We start from the raw sequence: 22,558 nt of genomic DNA on the forward strand, positions 1-22,558 counted from the left end.
GACCCCCAGTCAGTCCACATAATATATCATTTACAAACAAGTTAAATAGCAGGGCCAAAAAACAGAACCCTGGGGCATGCCACTGGTTACCCTCCTATTTTGAGACACTGCTCCATCTTACACAACTTGCTAGTATCATTCAGAGAGCCAATCTCCAATCCATCTAACCAATTACTATTTAATCCCATCCTCCGCAGCTTGTACTCGAGCTTATCATGCGATAATCTATCAAAAGCTTTTGCAAAGTCGGAGAATATCATTGTATATAATTCTCCCTTATTTAACACTCATTATCCTATCAGAAAATGCAAATAAATTGCAAAAACAGGACCTACCCTTTACAAATCAAAGCTGATCATCATAAAGAATGCTATTAACTCAATCCTGTATTCTATTTCTAACCAATCTCTCCATTACCTTGAATATAACTGCACTTATACAGACTAGTCTATAATTGAAAACTTCTGTTCTAGAACTTGTGGAGTGGTACTATTTTGCCTTCTTTCCACTCCTTAAGAACCATACCCACTGTAAGACTTTCGTTAAATAACCAGGTCAAGGGTTATTTAATGAAAACGAAATGAAAAACTCATTAAATAACCCTTGCCATAGCCAACTATTGTGCACATTCCTTAAGAATATATAGTGATATGTCATCCATTCCCATATTTACTAACATCTAACCCAATCAACAACTGATACATCTCTGATTCTTTCACTTCCAATTCTCCTAATACTTGCCTCCCTTCTATAAATTCTCTTAGCAAATTGTTTGCACAATTTTTTAAAGTGAACCTTGCCTGTGAGTGCTTGTAAATCTAATGTACATTAATACATTGTGTGAGCTAAGCATTAAGTAATTCAGAATCCTGCTCTAAAAACCAAATGTGGTAATGGTACTTTCTCAAGGCCACATCAGGTGTCCAACATAAGAGTCATAGTTTCACACTGGGCAATGAAAATCATCTACCACCTGAAGAGATTCATAAACATTAATGTCAGGAAGTGAATTAAAATTCCACTTCAGGCATCGATACTAGGGAATGATCAATAATATTTATGATGGTTTCTTGCCTTGGGTGGCACTGTTAAACCTTCAGAAAAGTGAAGGATTCATAGAAAGGGAGTAAAACTGCACACCAAAGCTCCCCTCTGTGGAGCCACACATAGTAGCCTAGTAAATAAGGGCTAAATAATTCTGGGCACAACTCTTTTTCCAGGATTATGGAGAAGGATATTCTATAGAACACTTGACCCTAACAGGCACACCCATTAGCTGACTGGTTACCATCCAGGATCTCAGACACCATTAGGATTCCCTGGGTTATGCACTGCAATGCAAAGATGATAGTGGCAGAGCATTTGATTAGAAATTAAAGGACTAAAGAAGTAAAAGAAGGGTGCTTAAGGGTCAAAGCTGCATAACTGAGAGAAGACCTCCACATAGCCTTTAAAGGAATGCAGAGAACCGACCAGGGCTTCTGACCTAATGTCCAATCCTCAATTTCTCATGGTGCACCCTGTTGGGTATCTACTTTGATACTGAACGAACGAGGATGGGCTGGCAATTTGGGATTTAGCCGACCAAATTGTATTCTTATTGGTTAAACCAAAATAAAAAAATGATGGTATAACATGACAAAATTTCATGCCGGCTGGGGCATCGCCCAGTTAAACAAGGTCCCCATTGTTTTCGCCAGGGAACCAGGGCGAACAGCGAAAAATCAGTTACTGGAACAAATCTGAAAACAAACCCCAACCCAACATCACCGGAGTTAAAGATCGGTACTATCAACGTAAGAAGCCTGAATGGCAAAGAAATGGAGCTAGCTGAGGAATTAGATAAGTACCAGATCGACATAATAGGAGTGACTGAAACAAAAAAGACCAAAACTGGTGAGATCTTTCTGAGCAATAAATACAAAATGTTATATTCAGGCAATGACAATCAAGGAAAAGAAGGAGTAGCCATAGTATTCAACACAAAATACGAGGCTAATCTTCTTCAATGGCAGTCAGTCTCAAGTAGAGTAATGTGGGCAAATATGAGAATGGGGAACTGGACAATGAGACTTATTTGTGCCTATGGTCCCACAGAAGGTTCTACTAAGGTAGAAGTGGAGGAATTTTTTGACGCTTTAGAAAAAGCAACTGACACAATGAAAAAGGAAAAGTTGGTCCTTGTTGGGGATCTAAATAGCAGAGTAGGAAATGATTGTGAGACATACAAAAATATTTTGGGAAAATTTGGTGAAAAGAGCAAAGCTAATAATAATGGCAAATATCTGTTGGATTTCTGCTCAGGACATGGACTGGTTATTACTAACACCATGTTCCAACATAAAAATATGCATAAATTCACATGGAGAGAAGAGGCTAGGAATAAGAAAAGTCTCATTGACTATGTTATTGTTGATAGTGATATTTTCTCCCTGGTGCAGGACACCAGAGTGTACAGAGGATTTGAAATTGGAAGCGATCACAATTTAGTCTTGAGCAGGATAAAATTGAATTTCATATTGAAAAGAATAACAAGTAAGAAAGTTTTAAAGCGAATAAAAGTTGAGCAGCTCTCAGATGTGAACTATAGACGAAAATACACAAAGATTATTGAAAAGAAAATGAAAGAGTTTGAGAACAGGAATCAAACCTTGGAGATTCAGTGGCAAACTCTGAAGAAAACATTGATTGATTATGCCAGAGAGGCATGTGGTGAGGTTGTGTGCAAGGATAAAAAAAAATCAGAACTCGCTGGTGGACACAGGAAGTTAAAGAGGCAGTGAAGGAAAAGAAGAAAGCATATCAAAAGTTCCTGGCAATAAGTCAGCTTTTACTCTTATAGAATACAGAGACAAATGTAAGAGAGCTAAACAGTGTGTAAAACTAGCTAAACAAAAGTCATGGGAGGACTTTGGCAAGAATATAGAAAATAAATATCAAGAAGGTGGCAAAATATTCTGGAGCTTGTTGAAGAAGCTTAAGAATGGAGGAAAGAGTAGTGTAAAAGGAGTTAGAGATGATAAAGGCGACATGAAAAACAGGAGAAAAAGATATCCTTGAAGTATGGAGTAATTACTTTGAAAAACTGCTAAATGAAACAAGCAGTGATGACAGCACAGTGATAAAAAACACTGACCAGGCATGCAGTCGGGAATACATATCCATACTTGAAGTAGAAAAAGCCATCAAAGGCTTGAAATGTGGAAAGGCAGCAGGAGTAGATGATATTCGACCAGAAATGCTGAAGTATGGTGGTATAAAAGTCTTACAGTGGCTGCACTGCATAGTTCAGAAAGCCTGGACAGAGGGATGAATTCCCGATGATTGGAGTAGAGCTCTCATAGTACCCATATATAAAAAGGGAAATAAAACTGAATGTGAGAATTACAGAGGTATTTCCCTACCGAGTGTTCCTGGCAAGATCTATGCAAGTATACTTGAGAAACGGTTGAGAAGAATTGTGGAAGAAAAGCTTGGTGAAGAACAAGCTGGATTCAGGCCAAATAGAGGCTGTCAGGATCAGATCTTCACTTTACGACAAATAGTCGAGAAATCATGGGAATATAACAAAGATCTGTATTTAAGTTTGTCAATTTGGAAAAGGCATATGACAAGGTGCCAAGAGAGAAGCCATTCAATACACTGCAGTCATATGTTGTCAATGGGGCATTATATCAAGCAATACTTAGTCTTTATTTGAGTTGTAAGTCAGCAGTTAGAATTGAAGGAAGTACAGGAAGATGGTTTAATGTTAAATCTGGTGTGAGACAAGGATGTACATTATGGTGTCAATGGGGCATTATATCAAGCAATACTTAGTCTTTATTTGAGTTGTAAGTCAGCAGTTAGAATTGAAGGAAGTACAGGAAGATGGTTTAATGTTAAATCTGGTGTGAGACAAGGATGTACATTATCCTCTCTGTTATTCATTATCTATATGGATCACATTATGAAGGAAAGTGGTATTAAATCTGATTTCGAAATTGGATATGTTAATGTCAGCTCTTTGCTTTATGTGGATGATGTTATACTTCTAAATAAATCTGCTACAAGTCTGCAAGATTCTCTGACTAAATTGAATAGCTGTTGTAACAGGTATGGTATGAAGGTCAGCAATAAAAAGACAAAGACAATGAAAATAGGCAGAATCATTGAAAATGTCAACTGTGTTGTGAACGGAGAACAAGTAAAACATTTCAGCTACTTAGGCACGATTTTTACTGAAGATGGTAAATTAAATATAGAAATAGACAACAGAATCAGCAAAGCTGGTATGGTGGGAAGTCAATTGAATAAATTCATATGGAATAAGAGAGAAATTAGTCGGAACACTAAATTAGCTGTATACAAGACAGTGTTCAAACCAGTTTTAACTTATGGATCCGAGAGCTGGGTCAGAAGTAAAACACTTGACCAAAGACTAGAGACCGCAGATATGAGAGTCCTGAGAAATATTCGAGGCATGAACCAATGGCATCAATGGCAATATCATATTAAAAATGAGGATATTAGGAAAGAACTTGACATTGTCAGCATCCAGGAATGCGTTAGCAGAGCTAATCTCAGGTGGTATGGTCACTTAAATAGAATGGGAGAGGAAAGATGAGCAAAACAAGTGTTCTCTGCCAGGTTGGCAGGAAAACGACCTAGAGGAAGACCAAGATATAGGTGGATTGATACGGTACAAAGTGCCTTAGACGATAGAAATATAAGATCTGATAATGTTGGAGCCTTGACAAGTAACAGACTGATTTGGAGGAAAATTGTAGATAGGAAGTTAGTAATGATGTAATTTTTTCATGTAGTACTGTCATATCCTGTACACCCCTTGGGAGTACATGGCAGGAATTTGATGATGATGATGATGATGAAGTAAAATGAAGAATATGATATGAAGGGAAGAGAAAAAAGGAAGAACAAAAGCATAGCAATACACCATTGCTGGGAGATTTACACAAGGTACTCTATATTCGCAAGAAAACCCAAGTTTGGATGAATAATGCTGGTGGTGAAGAGAAATTAAGAGCAGGGTAGCAGAGTGTCAGTGAGTTTGATGCATTCTGTTGAACAGAGTTAAGAGTTGAAAAAATGTTCTCGGTGCAATGTTTCACAACAGAAAGGATTTGTAGCAAATAAATGAAATTGAAAAATAGAAGGTTTTTTTTTTGTTTTTTGGATGCCAAGATGGTTATAGATGGAATATGCTACACTGGATATGATAAACTGTTGTGACCATTAAAATTAAAATTTTAAAACAAAATAAAAAAAGTTTTTTTAAAAAATATATATAGGTTCTTTGTATGTATAGAACATTAACAAATAAAACAGATGTCAGAAATTTAAAATACACAACTTTCAGTACAATGAAAATTGAAAGTACCTGCGATGGAATTTTTGATATGAGTGTTTGTTATAGTGAGTTAATTTGTTGTCACAGTGTTTGCTTTAGTCAGTCAACATTACACCATTCATTCTAATTTCTTTTATTAGTGTTATTATCAAACTCTTTCACTTCATTCATTTAACATATAAGATCTGATTAAAAAATTTAGATTAAAACTGAACACAGGAATTTGTATTTGCAGAGTTGAGAGAATCGATTTCCTCAAAAACTGGCTATTTCTGCACTTATATTTCTGTTTGGTTTTCATATGATTTAATTGAATTTGCATACAATTTAAAATACTTTTGTAACTATTATTGGAAAACAAATACTCACAGCTTACAGAAAGTTCAGTATCAGAAAATATGTTTGAAGAGGGTGGTTTCATTTTCTTGGTTTGTTCAATCAAAGTCAACCATTCTTTCTATTAAGGAAATAAAAAAAAAGAGTTCATAATATGTAATACTAAAATAAACATAAATAAATGATTTAAAAAAATATGGAAATATATAAAATATGTAAATATGAAAATATATAAAAAAAAAATGTCCATGCTGTTAGCCTAGTCGCTATGCGTTTCGCAACCATATGCCTGGGAAAGGAGTGTCCTAGGTTTGATTCATTGCCGACATGAGGAGCTTAAGGATCCTTCTCAGACAAGATAGCCAAGTCAGCCAGTCTTTGGCATGGACAGCAGGGTTTTTCTGGGATTTTTCCTCCTGCAAGCAGACAAGCTAGCCCCGTGAACATAAAAAGACAAACTGGCCCCGTGAACATAAAAAGACAAACTGGCCCCGTGAACACATGCAGCTACAGCCATCGAATATACCGGGAGGCATACGGCTAGTCACCTTATCCTCAGGATGGGTACGACTTAGAAGGACTTAAGATAAGCCCTGTAACAGGCCAGTAGGCCTAACACATAGAAGGGAGAAGAAAAAGAAGATAAAATTTAAGAAATTCTTTAAAAATATGGGGGAACACACAAGTTGCATGACATCTAAACTATCAACTGATCTTTGACTTAGTGCTATAATCACATCTGAAATGTAAAGAGAATTATACAAGTTCTGAAAACATTGAAAAACTAACTGGCATACAATTCTAACATGACCATTGCAGATATGGACTTAAATTTTGCATCGCATCACAGTTTGGAGGAAAACAGTAGTGACCATTTGTTCTAAAAAATAATGATTAACTGTTGTCAGTGAGTGTTGAGAGCAGTGAAGACTAGAAGGGAACCATCACAACAAGAATGTAGGCCATCAGTCACAGATTATGTGGAGACAAGGTCAATTGTGTGTTTGAATTGCATTTATTTTTCTGTGAATTTTTATATTGCCATCATAACAAATTATGTGTCATGAGCAGAGATGATATAATAAAGCTATCACATGGAGAGATACTACATGTATAGTTTAATTGTCCCACATACAAGAGGTACAATAACCTATAGCACATCTGTGCTGTGTGTGAGGTGCAAGCAAAGACTGAGAAAGAAGAATTCTATTGACATTTTCCTTAAAGCGCTGGAGGTTGAAGTTGTTAGGAAGCACGTTATGAGAAAGGACATTCCAGTAAACAGAGGCAAACAGAATAAATGAGGAAAAATATTTTAATGTGTTTTCAGATGTACTGAAAAAAAAGTTGTTATGCTGCTGCCACTCTTGTTTTAACAGAGCCTAACAGTAAGAAGAAGAATGTTTGTAGTTCACTGGACAATGAATGTAACTGTAGAACAGACACAGAGCGGACCAGATAGAAGATGAAGTGAATTCGTGAAGGAAGGGTCATTTATGAGTTGAACTGCTCTCCACAGGATAGCATCATGAATTTTTAGGGGGGTTTTAGGTTCATCCACCCAAATGTGTGAAAGATAAGGATGGGCAGATATGAGATTTATATAGAGTTAGTAAAACTATATAATAAATAAAGGGGTGTAAAGCATCTTCTTTAGCAGAAAAGAATGTCTTGTTTTTCAGAGGATGTTACTGATGTGATGTGGTTATGCCAAGAGAGGCCGGAGGTAAATATCAGTCCAAGGATCGAGATTGGATCCAGTCTAGTAAGTTGTGTATTACTGAAGGTAAGAGAAGATGAGCTGAGACCCTTTTTACAAGAGAAAAAGCAGGACTGCATGTTGGTGGCAATGACCAGGTTATCCTTGCCCCAAAGAAGGATGGTACGTAGATCAATGTTTAAGGCACTGGATGCAGTAGATCTTGAAGTTTGAGATGTCTGAGAACTACATGGTTTGTTGAAAAAGTAGGATGAATGGAATGTATTATTGTCAACTAACAAAGCTGTGATAGGTTTAGTGATGACTGAGAGAAAAAGAGTGGGTGATAGAACAAAGCCTTGAGGCACACCTGCATTGGTTGCAAAGCTCAAAGAGAGAGAGAGAGAACCATCTACCATGACATGCAATGAACAACCAGAGAGAAAGCTCACTATCCATTTAAAGTGCAAGTTGCAAAGCAGGCCTCATCAAACATGATTGGAAGCCTTGGAAATGTCAAGGGCAACAGTGCACATTTTTTCAAATCTCTCCATGGCGCATGTACATTCAGTAATGGGTGATGTAGACTAATAGATCAGCTGTGGATCTAGATTGATGGAATCCACAATTTGCTAATTAACTGGCGAGTTTCTAGGTAATAGAGAAGTTGACTGTTGATAACTTCTTCCATTATTCTGGAGAGGAATGAGGTAATGGCAATTAGTCAATAGTTGGACAGTAGTCTTTTATGTATTTATTTTTTTTTAGAACAGGTTAGCTATATGCTTGCTTCTATGTATTGAGATGAGTACCAGCTGATTTGCACCACATTTGTACTCAAATGCTGTACTCCAGAGATGACACAGAATAGGTGTTAGCTCTGGAGTACCACAACATTTAAATAAAATTGGAGAGTACCATCAGGACTAGAAGACTTTTTGATGTCTGGGTTTAATATATATATATATTTTTTTTGAATGATAAACTACAGGAGGCATATAGTACTCAGTTAGTGGTATGGAAGGAGATGATTTGCATCATCAATGCAGAAGTTAGAGAAAAAGAGTGATACCAGGAAGTCAGCTTTATCTTTGGGTGCTGTATAGTGGTGCCAAGTGGATATGAGAGAGGCAGAAGTGCAAGTGAGCAGAAGTTGCATCTGATGGCTTTTGCAAGGGACCAGAATTATGTATGCTGAGTATGAAGTTGGGGTTCTTGTTGCAAGCTAAGCTGTTGTCTTCAACTGCTTTCATACATCTTCTGCTGAACCAGATGGTCATTCTTTTCTGATCTAGATGTCTGGATCAGAGGAGTAGAAATGATCAGGCCACAGAAAGGAAGAGAAGTAGTTTCGAAGGTCATCCCATTTGGTACCTTTGTAATGCCAAAAGTCACAAGGCTGGGTGTGGTCAGAAAGGGATGTTCTGTGAGAGTGGAAACTGGCACATGATTGCGATCAGAACTGCCAAGAAAACAGGTGACTACAGTACATCTGGAAGGAAAACTGATTATAAAAAGATCAAGGGTATTGGGAATATGGAAAGGGAAGTTATCAGGAATTCGGTTAGCAGATGTATAATTTGCTTTACGTAAATCATATGGATTCTATTAATCATGATTAGGTGAAAGCAACCTAATCAATTTCAATGCTTCCAAAACACAGTTTTGTTCATATGGATTCCATTAATCATGACTGCATGAAAGCAACCTAGTCAACTTCAGTACTTCCAAAATACACTTTTGTTCGTTTTTCCCATCAAAAAAGATCTCAGATCTTCTCTGCTTATTTTTGATAATGCTGAGCTCAACAGTCAAGACCAAATCTCTTTGTAGGATATTGCTATTTAGCGATATCAGATTATCTTATATTATTTTTTTTTAGTGGCGGTCAATTTTGATTAAATAAATAAATAGAAAGGAAAGGATAATTTTTGGTTTTATTATCTATCATGTATGTAAACATTTCCTAAATGTATATCAAAAAAAAAAAAAGTATTCTTTCTTGTAATTAAAAATGTTTATATAAGAAATCTTTGTATAATTATGGCCCCTCAAAAACTGTTTGAGTGCAATATTTATTTGTAAAAAGGACTCGTCTCTAATTTAGTTTTTATTTCTGGAACAAACTTGAGAGAAGAACATAGTGAACTTTCCGATGATGTTTTCATGCCACTGAAGAACTGCAGTCTTGTTTACAGTGAGCGACTTTGATCTCACTGCAGTGTTGCTTACCATAATAGACAGTAGTGCACTTGCATGAAGATTGTACTTCCAAAGAGGAAGTTGAATTAGTGAGTGAGAGAGAATAATAGAACAGCTGTGGCATTGATGCAAACAGAGGCAACGTTTCAAAAAAAGTTGGAAGTTTAGAGGAGAATAGAATTTAAAGGGATTCTTAAGTCAACAAAGTTGGAAAAGAGTGTTACGAGGGAATTTCTTTAATATGAAGCTAAGTTGTGGCATAGATAAAAGTGATATATAGTTTTGCCGGAAGCAATGGACAGTTCCTTTTCATACAGTATGCAGTAAATGTATTCTATAGTTAAGCACTCATCATCATCATCATCAAATTCCTGCCATGTACCCTCAAGGGGTGTACAGGATATGACAGTACTACATGAAAAAATTACATCATTACTAACTTCCTATCTACAATTTTCCTCCAAATCAGTCTGTTACTTGTCAAGACTCCAACATTATCAGATCTTATATTTCTATCGTCTAAGGCACTTTGTACCGTATCAATCCACCTATATCTTGGTCTTCCTCTGGGTCGTTTTCCTGCCAACCTGGCAGAGAACACTTGTTTTGCTAATCTTTCCTCTCCCATTCTATTTAAGTGACCATACCATCTGAGATTAGCTCTGCTTACGCATTCCTGGATGCTGACAATGTCAAGTTCTTTCCTAATATTCTCATTTTTAATATGATATTGCCATTGATGCCATCTGTTCACGCCTCTAATCTTTCTCAGGACTCTCATATCTGCGGTCTCTAGTCTTTGGTCAAGTGTTTTACTTCTGACCCAGCTCTCGGATCCATAAGTTAAAATTGGTTTGAACACCGTCTTGTATACAGCTAATTTAGTGTTCCGACTAATTTCTTTCTTATTCCATATGAATTTATTCAATTGACTTCCCACGATACCAGCTTTGCTGATTCTGTTGTCTATTTCTATATTTAGTTTACCATCTTCAGTAAAAATCGTGCCTAAATAGCTGAAATGTTTTACTTGTTCCACAGGTTCTCCATTCACAACACAGTTGACATTTTCAATGATTCTGCCTATTTTCATTGTCTTTGTCTTTTTATTGCTGACCTTCATACCATATCTATTACAACAGCTATTCAATTTAGTCAGAGAATCTTGCAGATTAGTTAAGCACTGTATACTCGAAAAGATTAATTATTTTTGTGTTTAAGGATGAGAAAGAAGTTTCCAGAAGGAAAAAGGGAATTTTAAAATTATCTTCATATTTCAAGGAAATAGGAAAGGAACTGATATCGTGCAGAATTATATGAAAGAAGAAATACATTTTCTCTTAAGAAAAGTTGTGCACAAATTATTTTCTTCTTTTTGAAGAAATACAGGTATCAGCTATGTAATTATATTTTAATGGCCACTATTGAGAGCAGAAGACTGTCTTACGATCTTAAAGAGAAGACAAATTCTGTATGATGTTTATGTTCTTTAAGTCTGTTATGTTTTTGAGCCATTTTCTCTTCAGGAGATAAGTTTATTTATAATGCAAATTTGTATATAGTGTTTGCAAAACAAATATTTTACATGCACTGTTAAGGCAATACTATAAATCTAAACTAATATTAATTATTTGTAAATAAAGATATTATTTTTGAATTTTCTGTCTCTCACTCAACCTATTAACTTATAATAATATCCCAGATACGAATCTGAGATATTAACCACTCAAGCAGGTCAACTCTGGTATATAATGACAACTAGGGAAAAGACAAAACATTCTTCACAGACTGACTCTTACTCCAAACCTTTCCCGGCACAGTTATATCACTTCTATAGCATCAAATGCTTCCAAAAAATTTGGCATCTTTTTTGGTCAAAAAAGGTACTGCTGTACTGAACAGTTACTTACTCTGCACAAATTCCAAATTTCACCAACTTTGGAATATTGCTCTCATGTATGGGGTGGTGCACCTAAGACCTCCATAAAAATTCTTCGTGCTATTCAGAAAAGGGCAGTCTAGTTGATAATGACAATTCTCTTACAGACTCTCTTCAGCCACTATCCCACAGAAGATCAATTTCTGCATTTTGTCTCTTCTACAGATATTTCAATGGCCACTGTTCAGCAGAACTACTACTATCCATTATGCCTCATATTTCTGCTAGATCTATAGGAACTTGTACTATAGCTGCTCAGCAACTTTTTACAGTCGAACTGCATACTGACTGAACCTGCTTCTCCCGGTCATTTTTCATTCCTTCCACCTCAATTCTGTGGAACAGTCTCCCTCATGAAGCATTTCCAGACTACAATCTTCAACAATTCAAGAAGAATATTAATAGATTGCTGTATTCCTGCTCATGTCCTCACACGGCATCTGTCTGCTATAGGTTCTTCTGCCCTTTTTGTGTTGGAAAAGTGAAAAAAAATCAGGAAATTGATGATGATGAAATATTTAGGAATGGAACTTCTTCATTTTTAATTTACATTTTATGGGTTCTCTAGCAAACCTCCATAGCTCATTTAATTTTGACATAGATTCTTCTCACATTTGGAGTGGGGCTACTAAAAGCTCCCTCAAAATGCTTGACTCAATACAGAGGAGAGCAATTAGATTGATAAATGACCGATCTCTTGCCAACTCACTCCCCCCACTTTCACACAGATGTTTGGTCTCTGCAACTTGTGTATTCTATAAATATTTCCAAGACAAATGTTCATCTGAAATTGCATCAATAATTTCCCCCCCTCTAAGTACTAAGCCCACTGGAACACGTACAGCTGCTGCCCAATATATTTTCACAATACACCTTGAAACCCACAGAAAAAGTTTCTTTTCCTCCTCCTTCATCCCTGCTACTGCTGTACTGTGGAAGTCTCCCCCCCCCCCCCCCCGATGTATTTCCCAAGGAATACAATATAGAGGCTTTTAAAGCAAATATAAACAAGTTTCTTCTTTTATATTTGCTTTAAAATATAAAAACTACTACCCATATACGGTATTAACGTAATATAGGTTGATCAACCAACCACTCATGTATGTATTCAACATAAAAAATAAAAAAATATAATATATATATCATCATCATCAAATTCCTGACATGTACCCTTCAAGGGGTGTACAGGATATGATAGTACTACATGAAAAATTTACATCATTACTAACTTCATATCTACAATTTTCCTCCAAATCAGTCTGTTACTTGTCAAGACGCCAATATTATCATTATCATATCTTATATTTCTATCATCTAAGGCACATTGTACCATATCAATCTACCTATATCTTGGTCTTCCTCTGGGTCGTTTTCCTGCCAACCTGGCAGAGAACACTCGTTTTGCTAATCTTTCCTCGCCCATTCAGTTTAAGTGACCATACCACCTGAGATTAGCTCTGCTAATGCATTCCTGGATGCCGACGTCAAGTTCTTTCCTAATATCCTCATTAGGAAAGAACTTGACATTAATATGATAATGACTTACTATGATATTGCCATTGATGTCATCTATTCACACCTCTAATCTTTCTCAGGACTCTCATATCTGCGGTCTCTAGTCTTTGGTCAAGTGTTTTACTTCTGACCCAGCTCTCAGATCCATAAGTTAAAACTGGTTTGAACACTGTCATGTATACAGCTAATTTAGTGTTGTGACTAATTTCTCTCTTATTCCATATGAATTTATTCAATTGACTTCCTACCATACCAACTTTGTTGATTCTGTTGTCTATTTCCATATTTAATTTACCATCTTCACTAAAAATCGTGCCTAAGTAGCTGAAATGTTTTACTTGTTCCACAGGTTCTCCATTCACAACACAGTTGACATTTTCAATGATTCTGCCTATTTTCATTGTCTTTGTCTTTTTAATGCTGACCTTCATACCATATCTATTACAACAGTTATTCAATTTAGTCAGAGAATCTTGCAGACTTGTAGCAGATTTATTTAGAAGTATAACATCATCCGCATAAAGCAAAGAGCTCAGATTAACATCTCCAATTTTGATATCATGTTTAATACCACTTTCCTTCATAATGTGATCCATATAGATAATAAATAACAGAGGGGATAATGTACATCTTTGTCTCATATCAGATTTAACATTAAACCATCTTCCTGTACTTCCTTCAATTCTAACTGCTGACTTACAACTCAAATAAAGATTAAGTATTGCTTGATATAATGTCCAGATACCATATGACTGTAGGATATTGAATAGTTTCTCTCTTGGCACCTTGTCATATGCCTTTTCCAAATCAACAAAACTTAAATACAGATCTTTGTTATATTCCCATGATTTCTCCACTATTTGTTGTAAAGTGAAGCTCTGATCCTGACAGCCTCTATTTTGACCTGAACCCAGCTTGTTCTTCACCAAGGTTTTCTTCTACAACTCTTCTCAACTGTTTCTCAGGTATACTTGCATATATCTTACCAGGAACACTCAGTAGGGATATACCTCTGTAATATATTATATTATATTACAGAGGATATGTTATATTATATAATATAATATCATTACAGAGAATAATATTATATTATTATATTATATTGAAGAGCTGAATATTGAAGTCTTTGGAGAATATTTCATTCTTCTAAAGCAGGAGTCAGCAACATTTTCAGACTCGTGGGCCACATTCAACTTTTATTTTTAATAATTGGGCTGCAAGTGTTTATAATTGAGAGAAAATAGTGAATGAAAAAATGCTTAAGTTATCAATTTTTATTATATCAATCTTAAAAAACACAGAAATATTTAAAGCATAAGATAAAGCACGACATTCTTGTAATGACATCTGATATTATATTCTTTCGTAACAGTAACACTTTATGACAAAGGGACTTACCCCCATTTTCAATAAAGGACTTGTTGTTCCATTCGTCATTAAACCTTTCTTCATCTGTAATTTTACTTTTTCTTGAAATCATTTTTGAAATTTTTTTAACAAATATATATATATACATCCTCTGAAAATAATAGTTGACGTTATTGAATTATATTAAAAGACGGACCGAGGAACGCGACTGCAAAAGTGTGCCAAAATCTCGGCTGTCGTCGGATGAAGTTACTTTTGTTATCCCCACTCGTGATAATTCACAAGGTTGATTCGTGCCAAGCTGCACGCGATATCACGAAGTATAAGTATAAAATTATTTTTAATTTATTATACATATTATAAAATTTATTATTTAAATAACTCAACAATGGGCCACATGCCATACAAGTATTGTCAACCTTGTATGGGCCGCCAAAAATATAAGTTCAGGCTGCATGCGGCCCGCCGGTTGACGACCCCTGTTCTAAAGAACAGAGCAAGATGGAATGAAAGATGAATGGAAGTAGCAGGTTCAGTGGGTCATCAATAAACTTTGATGTTCTGCTTCAACTGTAAAAGGATGTTTTACAGCTGTTCGCTGTGTTATTGTAAGTTTAACAGAAATGGAAGCATGATGGATGCCAGTTCTTCTGAACAGCTTCCATGGAAATATCTATAAAAGAGGCAAAATGAGATAATGAAACAGTGGCTTGGAAGCCGAGAGAGAGGAGTTATCAATTAGTTGAACTGACCTCATCTGGACAGCATCAAGAATTTTTTGAGGGTTTTAGTGCACCACCCAAACATGTCAGCTGTATTCCAAGGTCATTTATTGATGGATGAAAAGTAATGCTTCAAGTGAACAAGAATGTCAAACGTTTTAAGAAGCCAAATGATGCATTAATTGGAAAATTTGAAGATAGAACACCTTTCGCCATTACACATGGTGAATGGCCCAAAAGAAAACTGGTAATCTAATTACAAAGAGTGGAAGGAAGATTATGAGAAGCCACTGATGCTAAACTCTATCAAAATGCACCACGAAATGCTGAGTGCAAAAGTACAAGTTTCTCCAAACCTTTTATTAGTGTTCAAAGGTGGGTGGTGATAGCAAGGTGACTGGCAGAATCCATATCGGTGGTCAAACAGATAACAGTTCTCAAGGTGTCCTGGAAGCTAACTATTGATGACTTTCTCCATTTCTTTAGACAGCATTGAAGTGAGAGCAACAGTATGATGGTAGACACTATCTTTTACTGGAATTGGCTGTATATGAGCTTGCATCCATGCTGTGTGTATGGGGGGGGGGGGGATGATAGCTGAATATAATATGCTGTAGAGATAATAAAAGGATAGGTGTTAGTTCAGGAGCATATTTGGTGGGTATATCAGTAAGGAACAAAAGTCTTTAAACAATTACCCACTGTGGATTAACTTAGGTGAAGTGCTTTATTTAGCATAAAATTTTTATCCTAGTTCAGTATGACTTTCAAATTAAATAAGATAACTGGAAGACTCAACAATGAAAGCATGTGAGCTACACATATATTACTGAAGTCTGAACTGCATAAATTGAAATGGAAATAAATAATTAATTAAAAAACTCAGAACATGTAGAGAAGAACTATTTCCCATATGAGGGATAACTTCAGACCATTTCTGTTCACAAATGGACAGTGAAGATTTCACAAATTTCTAACATTACTACTATAGGCTGGGGGGGGGGGGGTACCAAGGATGATGTGGAAGAAATGCGTCAGCAGATTAGTACATTGGATGCAAGTTGAGTAATTATTATGGGGAACATCAATTTCAGAGAGAGATTGGAAGGAGCAAAGATCACAGGGCAGGAAGGAAATGAAATTTATACACTTCTTACTTGGAGATAATTACTTAAAGCAGAATGGAGGGGATTTCGGGTTTGAGTGTATTGCATCTTGTTATAGGATCAGAAGACTTGATCATAACTAAGGAGGCTACACTGCTTCCAATTGGTGAGTGTCATGTGGTCTTGACTTGGAAGGTGGCAAACCATGGGAAAATTTCAGAATTTAAGGGTATATGTGGAACTACAAGGCAAGGTGATTATGATACACTTTGAAGGCAGTTCGAAGCAGTATCACAGCATAAAGTTCTGCAAGGAAAGGATGTTCGCAGTACATGGAGGGATAGTCGAGGGGTATCTGGGAAAGCAATGTCACACTATATCTAAAGTCAGGAGGGTAAATTGGGTAGGAGTTTGATGAACAAGTAATATCATTAAACAAGGGCTGCAAAAAAAATGTTGTGGAGGGTATATAAGGAGAAAGGTAACCAGCTAACTCATGAACAGCATAAGGAACAGGCAAGAAAGGTGACCAGAGTGATAAGGAAGGCAAAATCAAATTATGAGGAGAAGACAAAGGAAATCCCAAAGAGTTTTTGGTTATTGGCAAGTAGGAGAAAGAATGACTATGGAAGGATAACTTTATGTGCACAGATGAAATGGTTAAGCCAGTGAGTAACCACTTTGTAAGGGTATATCATCCAAGTGAAGATATTGTTATGGCAGAGGTGACAGGGACTGATGTGAGAACAGAGGTTGATGAACTGGAAGTACTTAGGATATTGCAGAATCTGAATGTAAATACAGCTGTGGAATTGGATAGGATATCAGCTTGAGTTTTAAGTGAATGTGCAAGGGAACTGGTGATGCCTTTGAATAGGCTGTTAAGTCTCAGCTATGACAAAATCCCAAAAAGAGTAGAAGGAGGGCAAAATAATTCCTTTGCATAAAGGAAGATCTAAGACTGTGGGCAGCAAATTATAGACCAATCAGTATCCCAGGAGCTCAAAAGAAGCACGGCTTTGTAAAGTGTTGGTCATGCCTTAGTAATTTACTAACTTTTTGTAATTTTATTTTATTTATTCTTATGGCAAAAGGAATACAGAATAGCTACAGGTCAATGTCCAACTTTTTGTAATAGAGTGTCAGCTGAGCTGGATAAGGGGAGAAATGGCTACATGATGATACTGCTGGATTTTGCAAAGGCATTTGACAGAATACCAAATGGAACTCTGTTAGGCAAACTGCAACAAATGCAGATGGATATGAAACTGGTGACATGGATAAAAAGGTGGCTGATGGACAGATACCAAAAAGTAGTATATAGAAGAGCAGAATATCCAGGAGAAGGCAGGTGACTGGTGCTGCCACAGGGCACTGTGTTTGGATTCTTGATGTTTAATTTGTACATAAATGTTATAGAAAGTAATTTGAAGGGAGATATACAGTTATTTGCTAATGATGCAAAGTTGGGTAGGATAATATGGTTAATCAAGGTGATGAGGAAGATTGCAGGATAATTTAAATAGGATGACAGTATGGGTAAAACATAATGGATGTCAATTTAATGTGGAAAAGTATAAAGTTATGAATTTTGGGATACAAAGATTACAAACTTTGTACAACATCAATACTCCAGGAAATTGATGAAGCCAGGGATTTCGGGGTAGTAGTAGATAGAGAGTCGAAGTTTAGAGGATATATTGTTAAAGTAGCCAGGTTAGCTCACAGGATTACTTGGTTTTAAAAGAACACACTGACAAGCAGAAATAAAAGAGTTCTAAGCCTTGATATAACTGCATCTGGATTACTGTGCTCAGGTCTGGTTACCTGGATTTCTTGAGGATGAGGAAGTGATGCAGAGGATTCAGAGGCAAGCAAACAAGATGGCAAGGGGTCTGTGGAACATTCCCCAGGAGGATGGATTGAGGGTTTATGGATTGCAAAAGTTGGCTACTAGGCGAAAAAGGAAAGATATGATAGAAACATTTAAGCTACTAAAGAATTTTATAGATGCAGGGGAATTGTTTCAGCACTTGGCTAGAGCAGGCAGAACAATAAGTCATCTCTAGAAGTTGAGTAAGAGTGTGGTTAGCAAGAGCATGAAAACTAGATTTTTTGCTTGAAGAGTGGTGAATGAATGGAATGGATTTCCTGAGCTAGTTGTGAGTGTTCTGTGTGTTAATGGTTTCAAGGAGAGGCATAACAGATATTGTGTTGATAGTTTGGGTCCCCCACAATGAGTCTTAGGGCTCCATGGAAGTGCTCGTGCAATAATAATAATTATTCATTATTCCAACTCCTTTAGTTGCTAAAAAATGTTTTTCTTCTTGGCTATACTATACATTAATATGTATAGTACTTTTTTTCATTGTCTCTGATATTGCACAAATTGTAATGTTATGATGTTCAACTTCAATTAATTCTTCATCTTTTTCTCCAGTATCTTGCTTTCTGGGCATCAATTCTCAACAACTTCCTCTTTGTTTTGTTTTCATTATATTTCATGGTTAGTTCTGATATAACTGTCAATCAAGACTTACAAACCAATGAAATGTTTGGAATAATGCTAACCAAACCAGAGTACACCTTGTGTACTGATATGCTGATGTGGCCTTTGCATGTTAGGATGGCATTTCCAGAAGCACATACTTCTAGTATGCTTATGCATACATCACCCATTCAACTCCATACTATGATGATGTACAAGTTATGATTAGTGAAGCAAGCACACAATAATTTGTCTGTGGAAAAGAGATGAGTGTTCTGTTCTATAATAGAAACAATTTCCCAGACAGTTTTCCTCACATGAAACAAATCAACCAACCTGAGAATGCAAGTGAAATTAACAGTACAGGACCAATAACCACCTAATAAAGGAATTGTTCCTTTATTATATAATCTATAGGAGAGGATGATGAATGTCTCATTATTTTACATCATGTGGTCAAACTATGTTTGCACCCTGAAAATTTAAAATAATATTTATTAACTTTTCTTTTAATTAACTTCACTGCTAAATTGATACATCTTTGGTTTTCCTCTTCATTAATTATGGATTTGTTATGTAAACAAACAAAAAAATAATAATCAATCTGCAGACCTCTGATGAGAATATTGCAAAACAGCTGTTAAGTCAGTGTCTTGAAAGCCTTAATTAAAATGACTAAATAAAAAGCAAATATACACTCTTCAGTTGAATTTGCCTCAAAATAGTGCATTATCACGGCAAGCATGCCAAAAGTTTGCAATTTCATAAACTCTTGATCATCTTTGAAACTTTCACAATTTCAGTGAGCAAACACTGTTTGCTATCTAGCTTAAAATAATAATGAATCTGCACTGTGCTCTGTATTTACATAGTAAGGTTTGTCCAAGCTGAAAGCCCAAATAGTATAAACTTACTATTTGGTAAGTTAATGAAAATTTGTATTATTTTCAATTAAGTATAACTTGACTATACCATCTAAAACAGAATATGACAATTCTTCTTTTATGTTTCTGTGTTCTACTAAAAATTCAGTCCTAAAATCATTGACAACAACAATTTACACTTGTTACTTTCAATCTTACAAAGAAGACTTCTGCATTCATGTTTCCATCCTAGCCTCATGATCTAACTTTTTTTTAGAGTATTATTTCTTGACCAAATGGGAGAAATGGGATAATGTTTGAATGCTGTTTCTAATAAATAGATATTATATATGGGCAAGTCCAATATCATGGAAAAAATCTTGGTGTACTTGTCTCTATTAGTTATATTCACTTATTTTTTTTTAAAATAAACTACTATTATATTAACAAATTATGGTTGTTTGGGTTTTAACAACTGGATTTATTTGATGGAAAAAATCATTCAGAGAAATCAAACACATGAAACTACAACTTTCCACTCAATTCTATACCAACCAGCACCAATGACAATAAAATGTAGACATGAACTATTGTAGCAAACACATCATGAGTTGGAACTCACTAATATTTGTGTAGAACTTCATAAAGACAGCTTCATGTAGATTGTATTATACTTGCTTATTAGAGACATTAATTTGCAAATAAATGCAGGCTTTTAACATCTGCTATTTCATTACGATATATAGCTACTATACAAATTTTATGAATAAATATATTTTAAATATATTATATATTGTAGATAGGAAGTTAGTAATGATGTAATTTTTTCATGTAGTACTATCATATCTTGTACACCTCTTGAGGGTACATGGCAGGAATTTGATGATGATGATATATTTTAACTGATGTTCAAAAACCAATGTGCCTAAAGACTAGTTATTGCTAACATAATAAAAAAACAAACAAACCTTTGCAGCAGAAGAAAAACACTGGAATATATGGGTATCAGGAAACATAAGGATTTTAAATGTATTCTTCAGAAGTGCTATAAATACAAGTAATTATGATTATAAAAGTGTATCCATTTATAATAAATGATACATCTGTTTATTAATTTTCATCATGTTCAAGAATAGTAAAAGTCACTGAAAAATGTAATATACTATGTATTATGATATTAAAAGTGTTTACATTTTTAAGGTTTTCAAAAAAATGTAAGTTAACATTTTATTCCTGGTAGTAGATGCAATTATTAAAACATAACAAAATTAAAAAAATTCATTTTTCTTCTAAAACGCAATGATTCTTCATGAAATTTATTTTGTTAAGATTTGGACAGGTTATATATATATATATTCAAACTACATAAATACTAAGGTAAATTCATTTCATCCTCTCCTTCATTCTTGCATGGTGATCACTAATTCTGACAAAATTATGGAGGCAACTACCACGACAGTATTTTATTTTACAATAAAATAATTACCCAAATATGCATATGTGTGTGTGTGTGTGTGTGTATTTTACAATAAAATAATTATTCAAATATACATGTGTATATATATCAATTAACAAAAAGACAGGCTACATGACAATTCACCACCGGTGAGTTAGAGCATTATTACTCTGGACAACTACTGACTCAAGCTTGACCTCTGACTAGGAATAAACAAAATTATAAACAAATAAAACTTACACATAAAAATTAAATAAAAAATAAAAACTGCATATAACAAACTACATTATTTGGTAATGTCTGAAGTTTAATCTGGTGGTCTCCTGTTATTTTTGAGTCCCATTATCTTGCTTGAAGAATACTAGAATATAATGAGAATCTTCTAGCCTATTGTCCTATTCTTGTTAGTTTCTATATCAAGATAATAAATATCAGCTTTGGATTTTAATACTTTGTACTTGGAATCCTAAAAATGTCATCTGTTGGAAAGCTAGAGTCAACTCCTCTATTTGCAACTTTGTTGACTTAGAATGCTAACTTACAGAGCTATCTCTATCTTAAACTCTAAGTCAAGTAAGTTGAAAATAAAAGAACAGGGTGTAAATCTCCAACAATCCACAATGCTAAGACTCCAAACATAAAATATAATCTCATGACATCTTGATACAGAAACCAGCAAGAACAGTTTGTCGGTTAGAACTTAGTATCCTTCAAATAAGATAATAGGATCACAGCTAGCTAATGATATGGTTTTACTTATTTATATGCTTAATTTTATATGTTTTCAAGACCATCTCACCATCTTTTCCTCGGTCTTCTCTGGTTCTCTTTCCCCATGGTATCACTCATCTGTTATCCTGCATTCTTTTTATATCATTTTTCCATTCTTCTATCTATGCTTGGATTGAATCATTTATTGACTGTATTTTACAATTTTCTCTGGTTTGTGACTTCTTGATTTAAATTTAATATTTTGATGCCTTTAATTTCTTTTAATGTTTTCATCTCAATAGATTTCATTAATTTGTTTAATTTTTTGTAGTTGTTGCACATGTTTTTGATATACAGGTTGTTTCAAAGGGGGGGTATACAACTTCGAATGACAACAGAAGGTAAATAGTGATAGATGAACAATTTTTATTACTGTGCAAATGTAGCATAACTTGAAGATTCAACGCAGACAGTTAAAGTTTGATATCACTGCTCTAGTAATTCTGCAGACATCCAATCTGTAATCGATTTCCTGCCACATGTGGCAGAGCATATCTGGCATAACTTCAGCAATGGCAGCAGTAATTCTGGAATGCAGCTCATTCAAATTGGCTGGTAGTCGTGGTACAAACACTCGATTTTTCGCAAAGCCCCACAAAAAAATAAAAAATAATAAAAAATCTAATGGTGTAAGGTCAGGGGAATGCGGTGACCATGAATCGAGGTATGACCTTACATCTGTCAGGTAATGAGGAGGTGTTCCATCTTGCTTAAAAATGTAATGGTGATCATCATTTAATTGT

General features: G+C 35.2%; 1 protein-coding gene across 1 annotated transcript in view; it reads right to left on the bottom strand.

The window, feature by feature from the left end:
• Positions 1-22,558, bottom strand: part of Exo84 (exocyst complex component Exo84) — a 230,949-nt gene that overhangs the window by 140,300 nt on the left and 68,091 nt on the right. Inside the window, exons 7-8 of the mRNA XM_090391515.1 lie at positions 20,557-20,633; positions 5,720-5,807 (exon numbers count right to left, since the gene is read on the bottom strand). Of these exons, the coding sequence (XP_090247641.1) occupies positions 5,720-5,807; positions 20,557-20,633 (165 nt within the window). The remainder of the gene's footprint in view (positions 1-5,719; positions 5,808-20,556; positions 20,634-22,558) is intronic.

The sequence above is a fragment of the Typopeltis vanoorti genome, chromosome 4, assembly GCF_054136105.1.
Source record: "Typopeltis vanoorti isolate ZY-2024b chromosome 4, IOZ_Tvanoo_1.0, whole genome shotgun sequence".
In the NCBI taxonomy this organism is placed as follows: domain Eukaryota; kingdom Metazoa; phylum Arthropoda; class Arachnida; order Uropygi; family Thelyphonidae; genus Typopeltis; species Typopeltis vanoorti.